We start from the raw sequence: 22,000 nt of genomic DNA, 5'->3' as shown, positions 1-22,000 counted from the left end.
GCCCCCAGCCCCTAAATGGGAGACCAGGCACCTAATTACAGAACATGGCCTGTGAGCCTTCCGCCTCTGAGCACTGTGGTGCTGCTTGCTCTCCTAATGCACTAGGAGAGTCAAAAGGCAGCGTGGAGTTAGGAATTCCTTATTTAAAGATTTTATTTATTTATTCATGAGAGACACACACAGAGAGCGAGGCAGAGACACAGGCAGAGGGAGAAGCAGGCTCCATGCAGGGAGCCTGACGTGGGACTCGATCCCGGGTCTCCAGGATCATGCCCTGGGCCGAAGGCAGGTCCTAAACTGCTGAGCCACCCAGGGATCCCAGGAATTCCTTATTTAAATCTCATTGTTAAACCCCGTTTTTTCTTTCCTCAACTGAGTTTAAGTTCACTGAGGACAGGATGCATGTGATGTGAGCTCTGATCCTCTTCATCTGTGTGCCTGACAAATGCTGAAGGATGAAAATAACAATATCTGGCATTTGGATGGGCTACACTGCAGGGGAGCAGTGCGGCAGCACGGGGTGGCCTGCGTGCCCAGATTAGCTCTGGAGCCCCTCCAGCAGGTGAACGGCTCCCGAGTCTACAGCCTCCACTCTCCCCGACTTGTCCTGTCTTCTCTCTGCGTCCCTCCATCCTTTCCTTCTGGTGAAAGTACCTTCTATCACCTATTTAGGTATCTAGTATGTGCCAGGCACTGGGCGTACAGTCCAAGCCAACAGCCTTCTGGTGGGTCCTTGTCATTCTTCTTCCTCTGGTCCCTTTAGCAATGCTTCCTGTGCATCTAATCTGGGGAGCTCCTTGTGGGGGGGGGCCCAGGAAAGGGATGGGGCACCCTCTTAGAAAGCCCTTAGGGCCTCTGTAAAGCCCCTGGCTGGCCACATCTTTCAGAAAGATACACCCCGTTCTGCACAGTGAAGCAGGCCAGAGGGAGCAGTGTTCTTAAGGATCAGTCAGTGCCATCCGTGGATGCCCAGGGCCCCTGGAGGGGGTGGGGTGAAACCAGAGAGGTCAAGGGCAACAAGGCCCTGGGCCCCTGCCACCCCGTGTGTCTCCTGGGCAGAGAGCTGTCTGCTGGGAGGGCCGGGCGGGGGGCTGCCTAGCGCAGCAACAAGGCTGCTGCGTCTGAAGGAATTACAGCCACCTGCACCTTGTCTCCCCCAACGAACCCCCCCTCCTCTGGAATTAACTATTGCTGTGGGCATTAGTGGCAAAAGAGAAGAAATGGATAGTGAATGAGGTGAGGGTAGGGAGTGTCCGAGTGCGGGATGTGTGAGCAACAGTAACTACAGCGCTGTCGTCAGGAATGGGAACAGAGACTCCACTCGGAGTGGAAAGCATGGCTGGGAACCTCGTGGGCAAGCCCTTGGCCACCCCCGGGGTCCCCTGAGGGCCTGCGTCTTTTCTGGCACTGCACGAGGCACAGTGTCTTGTGATCTGGAATACCAGTCTTGCTCTGCACCCCCCACTCCCCACCTCCCCACCCCGCCCTAGACTGAGCCTCTTGAGGGCAAGGGCTGTTGTCTCATCTGAATTTCCCGGTCTCCAGTACGCTGACCTCTCTCACCTTCCTCCTACCCTCTGGGCCCCTGTCTTGCATCTTCTTCCTTCCCATCTCCTGGAGGTGGTAGGTAGGGGCAGAGGAAGTGCTGGGCCTAGCGGCCTCCTACTCCAGCTCCGAAGCTTGCATTCTCAGTAAGGATGCTGAAGTGGAGGTTCTCAGGCTTGAATGGGCACCAGAATCACTGGGGGGTCAGGGGGCTTGTTTATACACAGGTGCCCAAGCTCCCACTCCTGAGTTTCTGATTCAGTAGGTCAGGGCCTGAGAATCTGCATTTCTCCGAAGCTCCCAGGCGGCGCTGATGGATGGGGCCACCGTCCAGGAGGTGCTGCTGTGAGGCTGTGCGATGGCCCTGGACCTTCTTCTCGGGAGCGCAATGCCCACACACCTGTTCTTCATAGCAGAGTCTCTACAGGAGCAGACTGGAGACTTGCAGGAACAGAAAACGAAATCCACAGGATCATGCCGACACAGCAGAAAGTGGTGGTCACTTGGAGCCCAGAAATGGTCCTCGATTTGACGTTACATTCTGAATCCCAATCCAGTTGTCACCAGTGACTAGCTCTGTGACTGACCACAAATGTAACCTCTCTCAGACTCTCTTTTCTCGTCTAGAAAAATGGGAATTATAATAACTACTTCAGAGCAGTATTGTGAGGATTAAATGCCAAAATTCCTTTCGTGGTGGCTGGTGCATGTCTAGGCACTTACCTATGGATTTGAGTTTGGACTTGATTGGAAAACATGGTATGTTTCCATTTTCTGCACTTAGGGATGCACTACAGGTGTGGATATTGGGGATTCAGCTCAATGAATTCCATGGGGGAGTTTGGGGATGCTTTTGTATCAGTAGTGTGGACAGGTCGTGGTTAATGGATGTGGTTCTGTGTTTTTCTTGGATCATCATCTGGACCGTATCAGCAGCATCTCTGTGAGCATCGTTTGTGGCCTGGAGGTGCATGCATGTTGGAGTGTAGCGGGGAGGTTGGCTGGGGCCAGCCCCCTGCACCTGTCAGGGAGCTGATGCCTCACCTAAGGGCTGGCTGTATTGAGGGCAAAAGTATGGAGAGCCAGGGCTGTTTTAGATCCCAGTAACAATATGGAAGTCTACCATTGACCATACCACCCAGCTCATCAGCCTCAGGGAAGGTACTGATGCTCTGCATGCCTTCTTCTCTCCTATGAAAGGGAGACTAATGGGCCTGGGATTGTGGGGATCCAGGGAGACATCAGCTATTAAACTCTTAAAACAGCACCCAGCACATGGTGGCCACTCAGTGACCATTAGCCACTGTTATTTATTGTGGACCTGCTACGTTCCCGGAGTGCTACAGGGGTCTCTCATTTATTCATTTTCCACACACGGAAGCTGCTTTTCGTACAGGGATCAGTGGGGCACAAGGCAGTCTGCTCACTCGCTTTCAAATACCATTTCTAAAGTATATGAGGCGCTGAGATGGGAAATGGGCTTGTCAGAGTGAGGTCACTCCATGAGTGAGCAGGTGGGATGACACTGAGACCCGGTGCCCACTGGCAGGTTCTGTGCGCACCACCACCTGCCCATAGCACCTTCCCTTGGTCTTGACTGCCAAGTGCTGATAATTGTAATTTGTACAGAGAATGAATTCATTGGTTTAATAGTTCTTGAAGTAAGACAGTAGACCCAAAATGTAGTTTTCAGACATTTTGATTTGATTTATAGATCTCAATACTAATTTATACTCATATAATACTTTCATTATAAAATACGCAGCGGTACAAAGATTTGTATGCATATGGGATTTTTTTTTTAAATTTGGGTTTATAAATGGTTTGGAACAGGTTGCAGAAACATCGTCTGTTGCTCTTTTTAATATATCTTGAGCATGCTATGACACATCCTGAAATAATTTGCTGCGGAAAAAAGCACTGCTCTTTCTCTCTTTCTCTCTCTCTTTTTCAAATGTAGCTGTAAATATTACTGTGATGTATGTGATTGCTGCAACCATCTTCATTTGAAGGAAGGCTTCTCACCCTTCCAGCTCCCATCTCTTACTATTGTCAGGAAATAAGAAAAACTGACTTAAAATGCATTATTCAAATGTATTTAATGTAAACATTGAACAAGTCTGAGAACAGCCACAAATTTTCCTTTGCTTAATATGGTTTTGACAATATTTCAGATATTCTGTTTTACAAGCATTCATTTAGTCTTCTTAGGGAAAATAGTTCTTCGAGTAAATCTTAGGACGCTAAGAATGCCCCGGTGCCTGGCACGTAGTGGGAACTGAATGGGTGTTTGGCGTTTGAAAGTGTGTTGGGATCCAAGGAATAGGATAACATGCTGAGACCCTTGCCTGCCTCTGAGCAGAGAGACTGGCTCAGCAGGGTTTGCTGAGGGAGCTCTGGTGGGATGCAGGGGGACCTCCAACCCCCTCTGGGTATCAGGATGTTGCCCAGGGTCTGGCTGCTGGGCAATGGTAGACCTGGAGTGGGCTTCAGGATTGGAATCCCCATTCCAATTGGCTTTTAGAGTTGGCTCTGAGCCCCTCGGAAGTGGGGCTTTGTCTTTCATCTCTGCATATTACCTAGCCTGTGCAAGTCCTAAGGCCATGACTGCCTAGTAAATGTTTGCTCAGCTGAAGGACAAAGGGAAGAAACCACGTAGGCACATGGCTCCCTCTATCCTCACTTGTGAGACCGGGTGGTGGACTCGTGGCCTGATGCACCCGTGACCTATCATTTAAATTGATCACCAGCTGAAAATGGAAGCTTCCCTTTTAGTGGCTGTCTCTTGGGCTGTTTGGACACCTGGTGGGTGGTGGAAGTAGCCCTGGGTCTGAAATGCTGTGGATGCCTCGGGGCTTCTCAAACTTTACCTGCATCACACATATGATGGCACTTTAACTCATATGCATTTCTTTTCCTTCTGAACCTTGGTCTCTAAGACCACTGGCAGCAATAAAATTTTATCACATTAACATGTTGTGTGTGTGTGTGTGTGTGTGTGTGTGTGTGTTGGTCAGCTTATTTGCCATAGACTCAAAAATTTCACTCCTCTATTAATAAACAAGTAAATATTCTGACCTATTTTTTGGCAGACAGAGGTTCTGGAATTTCATATCGCTGGATCCTTCTTTTGTTGTCCTTCTATTGCCCCTGGGATGAAAGAAAATAGATTACAGTCAGGAAATAGCAAGAAGCTAGGGGGGAAAATTAATTAAGTGCATTCATTCATAGAAACAACCACCTAGTCAGATTTAAGTAATGAACATCTCACACATAATTCCAAATCTCTGCATTTCCATTGGGGTTAAAAAAAATCTGTGTTTAAAAGTAATTTAATTACTTTAAAAATATATTTTTAAATGTAAGAGCTTTATTTTACAAGGGGCGGTAGTGTGGGGTGGAAGAAGTGCCCCGGTCAAGATCAAAACGTGTGCGGCCGTCCCACATGGCAGGCTTACCACGGCACGCTCTCTAAGCCGTGTATCTTAGTGCTCTAGAAGTGCTGTCAAAGAAGGAAAATGCCTGTGGGCCAAGGAATGTTCTAGATGCTTCCTATGTTAGTTGCATTTGACCCCGGGCTAGCCTACCTCATCCAGTGTAGGAAGGCAGATTGCTTAGCAATAGCAATTCAGATCCAAATAATATTTATTGGAATTCCATATAACTTGGATACTTTGCTATGGCATTTTCTGTGAAAAGATTAAATTATTTTAAATTGAGTTAATCTGTTCAAATTCAGTAAAGCCTTCGCTATCGTAAACCATTACTATTATGCATTCCTCATTCATTTAATTAGCCACATTAAATATATTTCCGTTTCTTTTGCAGGTATTTTGTGAACTTTAGCAGATGTTTATTGATAACATTTTCCCCTCTAAATGCTCCTTGATAGCTATCTCGTTAGCTCTGACCCCCTTGTACTCCTGGCTCCCTCCATGTGGAGCAAACTTGCTTCTTCTTTGTTCTTGGTTTTTGTTTTGTTTTGTTTTGCTTGTTTTGCTTTGTTTTTACTGCTGCCAGCAGGCCTCTTTCAGATACTGTTTTTTGTCTCCCTTCTCCTGCACTCCTGCTTCTGAGCTCAGAGAAGGTGCCAGGTCCTCAGAGGAACCTTCCCCGCCCTCTGAGATTGGCTCCTTCATAGCACTTGTCTGAGTTGTAAGCTTCCTTTTGTCTTAACTCATAGCTTGTGATCATGTCTGCTAAGCCAGCTCAACTACCAAGCTGGTGAGGGCAGAGATGTGCAGGGCGGTGTGTCATTGGGGCTGGGGTCCATGACTGGCCCACAGTGAGCACTCTGTGGACACGCCTGTGTGCTCAGGAATCAGGGACTCTGGGAAATACCTATCAGTGACTGGAGACTGTCCATCTAGGATTTTGTGTGCAGCCTACAGGCTGTGATGTGATAAATAAAAAATTTAGTGAGGGGTGCCTGGGTGGCTCAGTCAGTTAAGCGTCCAACTCTTGATTTCAGCTCAGGTCATGATCTCAGAGTCGTGGGATCTAGTCCTGTGTTGGGCTCCATGCTGGGTATGGAGCCTGCCTGAAATGTTTTCTCTCTTTCTCCCTCTACTTCTCTCTCTCTCTTCCTTTGCCCCTCCTCTCTCTCTCCCTTTCTTTCTCTCAAATAAACAAGTAAATCTTAAAAAAAAAACAAAAAACAACAACTTAGTGTGGGGTGCCTGGGTGACTCAGTCAGTTAAGTGTCTGATTCTTGACTTTGGCTCAGGTCATGATCTCAGGGTCCTGGGATTGAGCCTCCCATTGGGCTCCTGCTCAATGAGGAGTTTGCTTCTCCCTCTCACTCCATCTCTCCACTGCTCATGCTTTCTGTCTCTCACAAGCTGGGGGAGAGGTGGAGGGAGGAGGTGGAGGTGGAGGGAGAAGGAGAAGCAGACTCCCTGCTGAGCAGGGAGCCTGATACAGAACTCGATCCCAGGACCCCGGGATCATGCCCTGAGCTAAAGCCAGATGCTCACAGGGGACCTGAGAGAGGAGGGGGTTTCACTAGAGTGACCAGGCTGGTTGCAGGCCAGATCTCTGATCCCTTAACAGGTGCATGTCAGACGTAGTACAGGGAAAGGGGAGCCAGAGATTGCCAGAAGCTCAAGGCCAGGCCCCTCTGAAAACCACTGAAGAACAGAGAGAAAATGAGGGTGGGGTGGGGGGAATGACAGGGGGTTGGGGAGAGAGGAGCTTCTCCTCCCACAATGGATGATGTAAAGAAACTGTTAAGGAAGCTTGTAAATCAATAGCCATTTACTTGGATAGTAAGTAGTTAAAGTCTATTTACTTTTAAATTGCATGGGAAAAAGTAGAGATTAGAAATCAGAGGTTCCCAGATCGTTCCCTACTTCCTTCCAGTTATTTGGCTTTGAATTTTGTTTGCTAATCTCAGGGAAAACTGAAATATCCGGGTCCACAATTTTACTCCCTACCGGGTTTCTCTATTTTAAATCATTCTTTAGGGTTCTAGTTTTTAGAAACACTTTTTTATTTTTATTTATTTATTTATTTATTTATTTATTTATTTATTTATTTAATTTGCAGCCAATTGATTTTTTAAAATTTTTATTTATTTATGATAGTCACACACACAGAGAGAGAGAGAGGCAGAGACACAGGCAGAGGGAGAAGCAGGCTCCATGCACCGGGAGCCCTACGTGGGATTCGATCCCAGGTCTCCAGGATCGCGCCCTGGGTCAAAGGCAGGCGCCAAACTGCTGCGCCACCCAGGGATCCCTAGAAACACTTTTTAAAAAAAATGTACAATGTTGAACGAATCATCAAGCTTTGGTCTATCATAGAAAATGTTATTAAGGATGTTAACCATCACAGGTCAGGATTATTTGCTTTGCATTAAATTGAGATCTGACCTTGGAAGGTTCAGTGTTCCCCAGTTGGCCATTGCCTCTATGAGCCTGGGGTTACCAGTTCTGTTTACTACAGCGGTGTAAGTAGATACGCATCATTTTACAAGGCCTCAAGCATTTGGGACCAGCTGTCCTTCCTGTGGGCCACTCAGCCTGTCCCACCCACATCGTAAAATGAATCACATCAGCATTTTAAACTGCTGCTCTAGTACTTGTCATTGATCCTGGTCAAGTGCCCAGTAGGGAAGCAACACAAATTAATTTATTGCTCAGAGAACTCAGCACATCCTGGAAAAGTGAGAAGTGCCGCTGGTTTGTGGGGAAACTGAGGCACAGAGAGCCAGTGGGTGAGCCAATTAATTGTTCTTCCAGACATCTCACATCCTGCTGAAACAGAGCAAGAGGACATCACCTCACACCAGCCAACCTCTCTTTCTGATTAATCCTCCCAGCACTTGAGGTTCAACCCTTTGTGGCCATCTTTGATTTTCTTCTCATCTGTACCTCGCTCCTGCATGGTCAGTTAACAAAACCCATCTGGTCTCCCTTCACACGCTTGTTTTCTTGTTCCCTCTTTTTAACTTTTTTTTTTAAATATAACTTTTGTGATTCCTGTTGCTTTTTGGGTAGACCTAATCTACTTGATAGTTTAGAATTGGAGGACTAGTTCCATGGTGGAATCAAAACATACCTGCTATAGTGGGTTGAAGGGTGTCTACCAAGAGATACATGTGTCTGGGATCTGTGAATGTGACTACATTTGGAAAAAAGTTTCTTTGAGAATGTAATCCTGCTAAGGATCTTGAGAGGAGCTCATCCTGGATTAGGGTGGTCCCTAAAGCCAATGATAGATCTTCTCGAGAAGAGAGAAGAGATCACGGAAGAAGGCTTTGTGAAGACCCATGTGAAGATGGAGGCAGAGACTGGAGCCATGTGGCCATTGTTGGGCTGGCGAGACTGGGGACCTCAAAACTGCCGACCCCAGGCCAGCAACCTCCCAATAACGCAGCCTTGCCACCCTACCCTAACTTAGCTTACAAAGACCTGTAACCCTTGCCCTAACTGGAATGCCACCCTGTCCCCATCTTCCCGCCCAAAAACTCTTTATAGACACCCCCCCCTGCGGTTTGCCTGGGCACAACTTCCCCAGCCCATGACTTCCCCACTCTCCCTCCCCTGTGGGCCGTGGAACCTCGCCGAGAGTGTGTCCCATTAAAAACCTGTTTCGACCAACTTTTGCCTGGCCTCTCTATTCCATTTCACTACCAGTAGTAGATTAGGTACATTTTACGGTCAGATTAAACTTGACAGCCATGGAGCCACCCAAAGCTGGAAGGGTTGGGTGAGGAAGGATTCTTCTCTAGAGTCTTCAGACGGACACAGCTCCGCTGACACCCTGATTTTAGACTTCTGTGCTCCTGAACTGTGGGAGGATAAATTTATGTTGTTTTAAGCCACCTATTTAGGTAATTTGTGATGGTAGTCCTAGGAAACTAATACATGAACATCTAACCTGTCCCAAAGGACAGAAAATAAATTTGACCCAAATCCAAATCAAGGCAAAACAATAGGTGCAGTGATAAAACAAACAAATAACAACAAACACCCCATGTATGATATAGAAGGAAAAAGGGGGAAGAAACAGGTTAAATCTATAAGTGAGGAGGTAGTCGGGGGCTGTTTCCCCAAAGTGATGAACAAGGACCTATAGGTATTTGCCAGAGAGATGACCGAGTGAGCTGAGAGGTGGAGAGGAAGATGGGACAATCTATTTTGAGAGCTAAAGACGCCCACTTCAATCTGTCCTGGTCATTCCCCTCCAATTTCTCACCTCCTGTACTCTCAGCTACACTCAATGTGGCTGGTACAGGCTGACCACCACAGAAGGAGTACTACCATTTCTTCGGCTGTGAAACTATACTTCTCTTTGTGAACTTTCAGATCAAGTTCAGCTTTTTCAGGAGCTCCCCATTCAGTACACTCACGGGGATCTTGCAGACTCCTTTAGAAATCATACATATTGCTTTTAAGCCATAATTCTCCTCCAATGCCTAGTGCAGGTGGGTTGTTAACTCCAAGATCATGAATGGTAATAATGTATAACACTATAAAATGATAATGATGACAACTCAAGACTTACATGAGATTTACAGCTTTACTGGCTATTGTTTGGCATTTCACACATATTAATCCATTTGAATCCTCACAGCACCCTGTGAGACCTGTCCCATGCTATCCCCAGCTCTTTTGGATTTCTTCATCTTATGTTTAACTCATTCTATCTCCTCAGGAATTGATGCATGTTGGGCTCCTGAGGAAACAGACCCTGGAATGTGCAGGAAGTGCATTAGGGTGAGCTCCTGGGATCAGCTTCCAAAGAAGAAAAGGAGCAAGATTAGCAGAGGAAGAATGTGGACTATGCTCTGAGGCTGTCATGATGGCCCTTCCCTGCTGTCCTGAGCTGTGGTGGGAGGGCTGGTGTTTTGTGCCCCTGGGTGGACCAGTCAGTGGATGCGGGCTGTCCCAGGTAAGGCAAATCCAACCTAGGCAATTCTGAAAGAAGGTTGAGGGGGAATGTAGGTGGAGACTCACAAAATCTAGTACAAAATACACTGGATTCTGACTCTTTAGTGAGTCTGAGTTCTCAAAGTCAAAATGGGCCTTGGCTATATTTTTTAGTAGGAGAGAAGGGAAATTGGAAGGAAGTCCCCTGGGAAGGAGACTATCAGGTCAGAGAGGTGCTAGTTTCCATAAAGGTAATGTGATGTGGACACAGAGTTAAGAGCACACACTTGAGGGCGTCTGCGGTTGGCTCAGTTAAGTATCCAACTCTTGATTTTGGCTCAGGTCATGATCTCGGGATCCTGGAATTGAGTCCCACATTGGGCTCCATGCTTAGCCAGGAATCTGCTTGAGGATTCTCTCCCTCTCCCTCTGCCTCCCTCCGCTAAAATAAATAAGTCTTAAAAAAAAAAAGGAGCACACACTTGTATTTGATCTGAATTTGAATCTGCCAACTAACTGAGTCACTGATTTCTCTCTTCATCCCCATTTTACACACAAGGAAGGACAGAGTTATAGTACCTCCCTCATCTATTGACTGTATGTTAATTGTCATGTTTCTTATTTAGGACCTGATTCTTACTTGGAATGACCTAAGATTACCAGAGATAGACAACTAGTAGCATTGAGAACGGCAGCTGATAATTAAAATATTTCACCCAGGTCAAAAAGGTAGGTTATTTGATTAAAGTCCTGGCATTATATATTACCTAATTTTTTTGACTGTAGGTTTCTTTTTTTGTTTGTTTGTTTTCTGATTTTTCTTTTGAGAACAACTGTCATTGTGATTATTATTTCATATAGTTGAGGATACCAATATAGATCTCTCCTTAACTTCAGGAGAGTGAGAAACATCAGCCAAAAAAGTGGAGACCTACTGCTGATAGGGATTTTACAAGAGGTAAAATAAAGCTATTCAATAATTTTAGTCTTTTTCCCAGCCATTTGTTTTGGGTGCTTGGAGGTACTGGGTGGTCATCCATGAGGATCCAATCTAATCTAAATGCAGCAATTGCTTCCTTGGCAGCAAGTTAATTGCCCAGTATTTTCCCAGGTAAATAGAATATTGGATTCCAACATGTCCTTTTTTTTTTTTTTAAAGCAGGAAATTCAACTTCATTATCTAATTCAATACTTCATTGGCATTAGAGGTTATATCATTGGCCTTAACTCTAGAATTTTCATGCTGTGCCTGATGAATGGCTTTGAATGCTCCAGTGAAGTTCTGCACAGCATATAGTTTAAGAGCAAGTCATGTCTGTCTGTATGATATGATCTCTTTGGCTAAGTCAGTTTCTGCTACTCCATCTCTAGCTATAAGACATTTGTTCCTCATGAGGACTTTGAAAATATTGACACCATAATCTACTGCTTTCCCTATATTGTCATCAGATTGGCTGTAGAACCTCAAAGAACTTCAAGAAATAGCATTGTGTTTGTTTGTTTTTTCCTCGACCTCTGACAGATGAACATCATACAATGGTATGGGTCTTCAGCAACTGAAGAGTTGATCTAGAAAGGGTGGTGGCACCAGCTGTTTTATAGGGTCTCCTGGGATCCCAGTTTGGGTCTAGCCCAACTAACATGACCTCATATTCATTTGCACATTTAAATCTGGATTTGAATTTGGTTCTGCCAACTGACTGAGTCACTGGTTTATCTCATAATCCCCATTTTAAACACAAGAAAGGGCAGAGTTATAATACTTCCCTCATGTATCGACTGCACGTTCAAGAGCCATGACCCTCACCAGGCTATGTGTTACTCTTAATTTAGTACCAACGTCACCATGGACTTTAACTTGTGTGTCCATGAGATTTCTTTCTCTTTTACACTATCCATGAGATTTTTCTACTCCCTTATAAAGTCTGTGGGATTTTTTAATACTATCACAAACTTAGCAGCTTAATCAACACATGTTTATTATCCCATGACTTTTGTGGATCAGGAATGTAGGCATGGCTTTGCTGAGTCCTTTGTTTTAGGGTCTTTTTTGAGGCTTCAGTCAAGGTGTCAGCCAGGGTGGGAAAGCTCCATTGCTCCTAAGTACATGGGATTGTTGACACGAGTCAGTTTCTTGTGGCTTGTTGGACTGAGGGCCTCAGGTCCTTCGTGTCTGTTGGCTGGAGGCTGCCTTCAGTTCCTTGCCACATGGACCTCTCTAACATGCTACTTGCTTCATCAAAGCATGCCAATCAAGAAGACGCGAGGAAGTTGTAATCTTAGGTAACATAATCACAGAAATGACAACCCATTTCCTTGTTCACACTCCAGGGGAGAGGATTATGCAGAGAGGAACATGAGTGCCAGGAGATAGATAATGGAGGGGGGTGGATTTTAGTGTCTCTCTGCCACACATATTGTCTACTCAGTGTGGAGGCATGAGTACAGATGACACTTTAGTAACATCTAGAAGAGTTTTTTTGTGAACCTAAAAACCAAATCAGCTCAAATCTTTCTGCAGCCTATTTTATGACTTTCTATGACCTCTGAAAATGTCAGGCCAATTTTTGAAGGTTTTTCAGCTAATTACAGAAAGCTGTAGCCAAGACCAGAATAAACTGGTTCTCCAACTCTTTTGTGCATGAGAGGCCATTGCAATTGTATTTTGTAGCTGGACGTGGTGCTTCTAACTCCCTTAAAATGGTCACCACATCAGTTGTCACAAACAACTTTTCCAAGTGACCGGTGCCCATTTTGTTTCTTCAGCTTGGTCCCTAAGCTGTGTGGGTGGTATGTGCAAACTTTCTTCAAGTGGCATATTCCTGTATATAGTTTCCTCTAAACTTAGGAAATGCTCTCCCTGAGCATCTGGAAAAGCCCAGTTTCTTGGGGACTTAATGTGCCACAGCCTAGATGCTGGATAGCATTAATGTGCTTCACTGTTGCAGTCAGAACTAAGCTGAAGGGCATGCACAACTTTTTTGCTACACATTTTAATTTTGAACTTGAATATATTTACATAGGGCCTATGCCCCCCAAGCTCATGAAGCCCACCACTCATCCTGGCTATCTTACACTTCCCTCTATGTGGACTGGCTCCTGAAGATTTGAGCTGGTGACCTTTTCCAGAGGAATTTGAGAAGGAAGTCCACTCAATAATGAGTTGATTATAAAGAGATGTTTTAATTGCTATCCATCACCTAGTCACACCTTTTAATGGTTAATTTTATGTGTCAACTTGGCTGGGCTATGCTGCCCAGTTGTCTGGTCAAACAATAGTCTCTATGTTATTGAAAAAGTATTTCTTAGATGTGATTAACATTTATTTATTTATTAAGTTTTAGAGAGACAGAGACAGAGAGAGTGTGTGTGTGCTAGTGGTGGAGGAGGGGACAGAAGGGAGGGGAAGAGAGAATCTTAAGTAGGCTCCATGCTCAGCACAGGGCTTGTCATGGGCTGAATCTCACAACCCTGAGATCATGGCCCGAGCCAAAACCAGGAGCAGATACTTAGCCAGCTGAACCACTAAGGTTCAACTGCCCAGACGTGATTAGCATTTAAATCAGTGGACTTGGAGTACAGTAGATGAGATTCCATAATATGGGTGGGTCTCACACAATCAGTTGAAGGCCTTCATAACCAGGACTGAGGTTTTCTGAGGAAGAAGAAATTCTGCCTCAAGACAGCAGTATGGAAACTCTGCCCAAGTTTCCTACTTGTGCCCTGCAGAATTTGGATTCAAAATTGCAACACAACTCTTACATGACTTTCCAGCCTGCTGGCCTGCCCTATAGATTTCAGACTTGCCAGCTCTCACAATCGTGTAGGTTAAGTTCTTAAGATAAATCTATGTATGTATGTATGTATGTATGTATGTATGTATGTATTCTTTTGGTTCTATTCCCTGGAGAACCCTGACCAAAATACTCCTCACACATTTACTCATTGGGAACTGCCTCTCAACACACAGGAAAGAAAGAAAATGTAATTAAAAGCTAGTAAGTGCCTACCATGTGCCGGATATTGCCCTAGGTGATCTCACTGAATCCTCATGACAGACCTTCAAATTTGATGAGGGCAATTCATGCTGTTCTTGTTTTACAGATGATGAAACAAAGACTCAGGGTTCCAGTGAAAAGACACAGGGCTTCAGTCCCATACTTAGGCAAATCTTGGTGTAAAAACCTGTTCCTTCACTGAATGGACTCCACATGTAATAGACTCCACTGTGCACCATAGCAAGTGTCTGATGAAAGGGGAAAGATATGCACACAGGAGACTTTTTGCCCTGAAGGATCCTTCTAGGGCTCAGTAAGGCTTAGAGCTGGTTTCTGCTTAGGAAACCTAGGGGTGGGGCCATGGGGGAAGATCATGTCTGGTTACCATGGCCCCCAACATGGGAAGTTCTTTCTCCCTCCATGCCTGAGTCACACTGGAGTTTGAGCTGCCAATGAGGACACAATGGGTGCTCTCATCTGTGGGACATGGCCTTATCACCCATATGGATTGTTGCAGTGAACCCATGCCTAGATATCCCATAGGAAGTTACATTTTCTGGGAGGCAAACACTGCTGATGACTCATGATTTCAGCCCCTGTTCAGGGACAAGAATGCAACAAAGAACTCCCCGAGTCTCTGCACACCAGGAGATCACAATTCAAGGACTCTGGAGGCTGTTCCTGTCTTGCCTGACACTACATGTATGGCAGAAAGTGAGGGAAATGGCCAGAATATAGGACAGACTTATATTCTGAACCAGTTTCAGTTTTGGGGAATTGCCTGGAGGGTTCTGTCTGTCTTGTCCAATGTCTCCTATCTGTTGTGTTTATACCTACAATCCTGGATGATTCTGGGGATAGCCAGCTGGAGGGGAAGAAGCATGGCTGAGTAACTTCAGAGTTAGAGTTAGGGTTTGAGCCCCAATTACCTTACTGCCTCATCATGTTGTCTCACTTACACCACTTAACCACCTTGGGCCCACCATCGCTACATGGTGTAGGCATAAAATCAGAGGGTAGGACTGGTCGGTGTGTCCCTGATGAATCATCACTGAACGTATTCTGAGCACTTTCCTGTCCCTGTGTTAAGCAGTGGTGAATAAGAGTCTTGATTCACAAGTAACTGAAAGTCTAGTGGCAGAGTCATGTCACAAAAGCCATGTCACAAGTGGGGTGTGCATATGCAGTATGCTTTACAAGTTTGGCAGAAGGATGACTTAACTCATGGGTCCTGTGCTCACTGAAGCCCCCCTGCAAGAGCTCCTTAATTAATCTCCTTGACATCAACCCCTTTCTCTGGAAGAAGCCCCTACAATTTGTCTCCACTATCATTTCAACTCTGCAGTTTTGTTCTATAAACCTACATTTCAGACAAACTGGACCTCCTGCTAGGCTGAAGTAGAGCTCGCTGAGATTCTCTTCGGCATGTGGTCTCCTCTGCCTGTGATTCATTTCTCTCTCTTCCTCTCTTTTTTTCTGCACACACACAACTTCAACACCTCTTGCTCTTTTGCGCCCTGCACAGATGCCCGGTTTTCCAGGCATCTTTTGAAAATGTGTCTAGGAAGGGGCACCTGGGTGGCTCATTCAGTTAAGCGTCTGGCTCTGGGTTTCAGCTCAGGTCATGATCTCATGGGTAGTGAGGTTGAGCCCAGTGTGGGGCTCCTTGCTCAATGGGGAGTATGCTTGAAGGTCTGCTCTCTCTGCCCGACCCCACACTCTCTCTCTCTCTCTCAAAGAAATAAATTAATCTTTTAAAGAATGTGTTTAGGAAGATGTCCCGTGTCTCTCTGTGAGTCAGAATGGTACTTGCTCTCCACCTTAATGAATGACAGCTAAGTTTCCTAAGCCCCTACCCTCCTCCTTGACCTAAGCCCTCTCCTTCTGCAACCTCATTGAGTGCTCCTGAGAGGCTCTGTCTCTCATGGTTGTGGGAACAAGTTCCTCTAAGACTCAAAACCTTTACTGAACCAAATTGAAATTGGGTAGCAGCCCCTGGTGCATTCCACAAGTCAAATATTTGTTGAGTAGTTATTATTTGCTGGGCATTGTATTTGGCCTGGAGACATAGGTGGAAAATACTCTGTGAAGCTGGCAGCCACATGAATGGTAACCAAGCTGGTGAGCAAGTAGCCCATCCCTCTGCCTTTCTTTTATCCATGGCTTCCTATCTTTGTTTACTCCTGATTTGAATGGCTACACAATTTCAGGACAGTCTACCTGGTTCTGACCTGATTTTTCTTTTGTCATAGCTTTGATTTCTGACTACTGGATTTATAGCTGGCCAGGCGGTGGCCCCTTTCTGAACTTTCTTTAGACTCCTGGGATCCACTTGGGCGATACTCCCTCCTTTAGCTTCCCCTGACTCAGAGAGAGGCTCTGCGTTCTCTGTTGAAATGGATCAGGCTTGGATTTTCAGGGAGTGACATTTTCATGGTCATTGTTGGTATACACATCTCCCACCAAAACTCTGAGTTCCTGTTTCTCTCCTCACACAGAATAACAGCAGACAAAATATTTGTGCACGAGATCTATAAACTTAGAGGCAGGACTCTCTTGAGGGAATTACTCATTCTTGTTTATTAAGGCAGAAAATGGACTCAGAATATTCCAGAAGAGACCAGCTCTGCCTGTGGGTTATAGATGCAGAATGGAGAATGGTGTCTGAATTTAGTTCCTTTTTCAAAATTTTAGCCTCAAAGGTTCTCAGAGCACGAAGCTGAATGGAAAGATAGATATCCTCTCCTGGAACTTGTTAATCTTACAAATGGGGAAAGTTAGACCCAGAGAAGTGGAATGGCCCACCCAAGTGAACCACATGCAGACCGAGAAGGTTTGGGCACAGCTTCGGGCTATACCTGTGGTGCTCTAGGCCCTTTCATTTGACCTTCACTTCCCCAGTGCTTGTCCTTCTAATTAAACTCCTTTGTGTGTCTTGTAAATAATTTCTCCTCATTTTCTTTTTAATCTTCTTGAGGAAATAAAGAAAGACAAAAGGGAGATAATCTAATTTAGAACATAAGAAAGTAATCCTGAATCCTTTATGTCCAGTTTTCAAGAAACCCCGCAAAACCTTATTCCCATTTGCTTTTTTTTTTTTTTTGTTAATTTTGATTCAGTTAAAGGAAACAAATGAACCAAGAAAAATAGAAGTCTTACAGATCAGCTTTTCAAAGGCTTTCTCTCTCTCTCTCTTTTTTTCCTCTGACTTGACTGTCAGGGGATGTAGCTTCTAATAGACCATCAGGTTATGTAATGAGCAAATACAATAACAACAGTGAATTACCCTTTTTATACATCCAAAGATGTATTCATAGTGGAATTTAATTTATAGATGGGCATGCCTGAAAGATTCTGGATGTAGATAGAAAATGATTTGAAAGAAGCACTATGTGTATTTTTAAAAAATCTCTCAGAACAAATGCTCAGTTTGTGCCTGGTTAGTACACACCCAGTGAAAACCCAAGAGTAAAGGGGGACATAACCTCCTGCATCTGCAGGGATGCCAGGGAGGGGACTCTTGCTTACAGAGCAAGAGAGGCTTCTAGAGCATGTGGCCTCTCAAGATAATATACTTTTCTCTATCTCCTCACCTAACACGTTCTGACTCCAGAAGGTCAAAAGAAAGGAAGAGAAATCAGGACAGGAAAGGGAACTAAGAGGGGCATGAGGAAGATTCTAGAAGCTGCCAGCTCCTGGGTTCAGCTCCACCCTCCTCCCTGTGGGGATCTGCAGCACCATTGGCAGCAATGTTTTCCCTCCAGTCCCACCGTATCTCACTTCCCCCCATCCAACCACCATGTTGAGGCTGGGCCTTTCGCTGCATTTACAGTTCATGTCCCGAACATGGCAAACAGGCCTTCCATGGTTGCCCTGACATTTCCCACAGCTAGCTCTCTGCAGCTCCCACTTTGCACCCTAATGGGGGCCATCATGAGCCATTGGCCTGCTCCTGCATGGGGCTGGTTGGAGTGTACTGTGAGAATGAAATGAGGTAATGCATGTAAAATGCTTACAATGGGGCCTGGCATACATTATGTCCTCAATAAATATTTGAGCTGGAAATCTTTATCAGAATTAATTCAACAGTACTCATTGAGTACAGAGTATGGGCCAAGAATTGTCCTCATGCTTGAGATATGTCAGTGAACAAAGCTAAGATTCTTACCTCCCATAGAAAAGGCACAGAAGGATCTCTGTCCTCAGGAAAGAAGGTAAGCAATCACAGCAGGTAGAAAGATGCATGGGTAGGTCACGGGCACAGCAGGGCTGTGGGGGACCGGGGAGGTGTCATCACCCTCATAGCAATCACTGAGACTCTGTGGCATTCCCCCCCCCCCCCCAACCCATCCGCAGAGTTCATCTCTCCTTAATGCTGGTTTCTCTGGAAACCATTCAAAAAGCAAGTGTCCCAGCATTTCATGTTTTTCTCTATTCTATTTTGCATTATTCTAACAACTTGCTTCGTCTTTGATGGCCTGCTGGAGATGTTTTGTCCCCCCTGGAGCACAGAGCAGGCTGTGCCTAGGATTCCAGAGGAAGCAGAGAATTGGGGTTTGGGGGCAGCTGACCGCCACACTGGCCGGAGAAGACAGGCAATGCCAATGGTCCTCACTCAGCATCTGCCTCACAGAGGGCTTGCTATCTCCAGACCTTATTTCTCCAGCTGTAAGATGTCAGTAATGGAGGAGGCCTTCCACCTCAGACCCACATGGAGTGGGAGAAGGCGAGCGGCGCAACTGGGAGCTATTGGTGGTGTTATTGGTGGTATGCTGGAGTGCATTCACACTGCACAGTGGGGCTGATTGTTAATTATGGCAGGAATTTGAGATGCAGTTGGTAAATGACTTGTTTTTTTTTTAATTTTTTAATTCTTTTATTTATTTATGATAGTCACAGAGAGAGAGAGAGAGAGAGAGAGATTGGCAGAGACACAGGCAGAGGGAGAAGCAGGCTCCATGCACCGGGAGCCCGACGTGGGATTTGATCCCAGGTCTCCAGGATCACGCCCTGGGCCAAAGGCAGGCGCCAAACCGCTGCGCCACCCAGGGATCCCGGTAAATGACTTGTTAAAAATTAAATTACATAAAATTACCATCAAATAAATTATAATAAAAACAAAACTAATAAATACCCAAACATATCCTTTACTAATTATTTTGCTGCCTTTGCTGTTGCCTGTGGTTCGACGCTATTCACATCTATTCTATCCGTGGTGGAAACATGTACGTCCTTCCCAACCCTGCATTTAGTGACATCACATCGGTTTTGACTTTGGCCACTGTGGGAACATTTACACCACTGAACTTGGCCCGTGCTATAAGTCAGAGTCTGCTTACTGCTTTGTTGATAGACTAATGCAAGAAAATGTTGGGGGGAAATGTTAATAAAGTAGGTTTAATTTAAAAGTGTGCCATGTCAGGGGTGCCTGGCTGGCTTAGCTGATTAAGCGTCCAACATTGGCTCAGGTCATGATCTCAGAGTCAGGGATCGAGTCCTGCGTTGGGCTCCACGCTCAGCAGGAAATCTGCTTCTCCTCATCCCTCTGCCCCTTTTCCTACTAGTACTCTCTCTCTCTCTCCCTCTCTAATAAATAAATAATTTTTTAAAAAAGCGTGCCATGTCTGTTGCTTGGATATTGTGAATAGCACCGAAATTAAGGAGATATTTTTCCGACTCAGCAAAGAAGTTGCTCACATCACTGACAAGCAAAGCTCTGGCAGGCTTGTTTGTTGTTTCTCTTGTTTTACTCATTCATGTAAAGGAAAACTTCAGTCAATATTGATGTTAGAACTGTACTCATTTGTCAGTTGCAACCACAGGTTGGTTGGGGATATGAGTTCAACAAAAATCAGTGAAGTCATTCTGCGACAATCAATTGGCTCTACAGAAATTTACAATAAAGAGTGCTGTATATTTCATTATTATTTGTAAATTGCATACTGTACATCCGAGATATCAGCAACATTTATAGCAGATTGTGTACATTTATATGTACCTCCCCCCCCTGCCACTGCCCAGCTCAGGAGCTGTTTATTAAACATTTACTAAAGTTTACCAGAACAATAACTGTTTACAGTGTCCTATTGGCAGGATGAGCTCAGCTTCGGTGCCAGAAATAGCTGGTATATAGCACACCTGTGATTAGGCTCTGGGTTTCTGGCCCGGGGCGATGATTAGACTGTTCTGAGCCACATGTTTCTTATCTCTAAAGTGGCAACATCACTAATGTCTCGTAGATGTGATGTGAGGCTGGGTGCCCAGTAAATGTTAATTCTATTCTCCTTTCAAGTATAGGAACACAAGAGGAACAAAATCCCACAGAACTGTGTTGCCTTCCGCCCCTCCCTGTCCCAAGTCCCCAAGTGTATGTAAATCAGTGGGCCTCCTGCTCCCCTCCCAAATATCCTGATGACTTCTTGTCTCCCTCCCTGTACTCAGCATCAACTCCAGCATCTCTCCTTTATTGCTGGAGGAGCTATATGCCCGGGGCAGTTCCAAGTTCAAATATGCTTTGCTCTTTTACCCCCTGGAAAAGAATTCTTTGTCAACAGGATTGATGTGAGTGAAAGAGGAGGGCAGATCCACAACCCCCTCCTGAACTACAACGTGATGAGTAGTTATAAGGTGTGGGCTTCTCACCAATGACACTGCAAGCTGATGAAGGAGAGAGAGGGTACTCCTCATTTGAAATTACTTCTCTACTCACATCTTTTTCTGTGCTCGGCACTAAGTAGGTACCCAAACTCGCCAGTAAATTAAATTCTATTTCGACAATAGTTAACGTTTGCTCAGAGCATTAAAGAAAGATAAAGACTTCAGTAATTCATGCACAACGACAACCATCTGAAATGAACGTAAGGCTTGATTTTCCGGTAACCTCTGTCTTTCCTGTACCATACAGAAAAGGGAACAGGAGAGAGAAAAATGACTTTCTTAACTCCTCCTGTAGGTTCTCTTTGCATTTTAACCCTTCACATCTCTTCCACTGTGTCTGCAACGAGGAGAGAAAGAACAGCTTTTGTTTTTGGTTTTGTTTTTTGTTTTTAACCCTAGGCTATAAGGAGGTAGGGAGAAAGGGTGAGTGGGGTATGGTGTTTGTGTTAAAAACACTGGCCTTTTAGTTGTGAAGGAAAGAGCAAATGAGCTTACACAAAAGAATCAAGATTCTGGAGACATTTCCTTAAAAATGTAAACACAAATGTACCAAATGACCCAGCAATGCCACACTTAGGTATGTACCCAAGAGCCACACAGAAACTTGCACAGGGATGATGATTTTAGAAGGATTATTCATTAGAGCCCAGAATGGAGAACAATCCCAGTGTCCACTGATTGGTGACTGGACAGATGACATGCGGTATTACTCATGCAATGGGATACTATTTAGCAGTTAAAAGGAGTGAACCATTACAGATGCTCCAACTTGGACAGACTTTAAAAACACGTGAAGTGGAAGAAGCCAGGCATAGGAGACCACATAGTATACAATGGATGTGACCAGAAGAGGCAAATCTAACCCACAAGGCAAATCTAGAGGAGTTGTTGCCTGGGGCAGAGGGTGGGAGCTGGGGACTGGGAATAGCCTTGAAAGGGGATGAAAGATGTAATTGAGATGAAGGGAATGTTCCCCAATTGATTTATGGCGATAGTTACACAACTTGCTAAATTGTTGTGTAAAAGTTGAATTGTGACATGGAATGAATGGCTAAATAAGTTTACTTAGAAGAAGGTTCAGGAGAAAATCGCATATTGGCAGCATCCTTTAGCTCTAACCCATCATCAGTGAAATATCCCAGGCTGCGGCATCCTTATCCACAGAAAAGCCATGAGTAGCTCTGTGCTCTAGGCCACCACTCACCGGGGCTGAGATTCCAGAATGAATTAGTCTTCCTGGAGCTATACTGGCAGATGGGCCCACACCTCTGGACCAAGTACTCCAATTTGTCCTAACACCATCCAGCTCTCCTCAAAGATGATTGCCAGATTTAGTAATCACACTAAATTAGAATCAAGCACACTAATCACCTGTTAGGAAAATAGTCTGGTTCTTGTTTTAGGAACTTTGTGTTTTTAGACTGG

At 45.0% G+C, this 22,000-nt stretch overlaps 1 protein-coding gene across 1 annotated transcript in view; it reads right to left on the bottom strand.

Annotated features, from left to right (window-relative positions):
- CLNK (cytokine dependent hematopoietic cell linker) overlaps positions 1 to 22,000 on the bottom strand; it is a 151,261-nt gene that overhangs the window by 75,422 nt on the left and 53,839 nt on the right. Inside the window, exon 3 of the mRNA XM_041751424.1 lies at positions 4,624 to 4,695. Coding sequence (XP_041607358.1) covers positions 4,624 to 4,695 — 72 coding nt within the window. The remainder of the gene's footprint in view (positions 1 to 4,623; positions 4,696 to 22,000) is intronic.

This window comes from Vulpes lagopus, chromosome 4, assembly GCF_018345385.1.
Source record: "Vulpes lagopus strain Blue_001 chromosome 4, ASM1834538v1, whole genome shotgun sequence".
Lineage (NCBI taxonomy): Eukaryota > Metazoa > Chordata > Mammalia > Carnivora > Canidae > Vulpes > Vulpes lagopus.
Note: the sequence above shows the minus strand (reverse complement) of the source record. Positions and strands in the feature narration are given on the sequence as shown.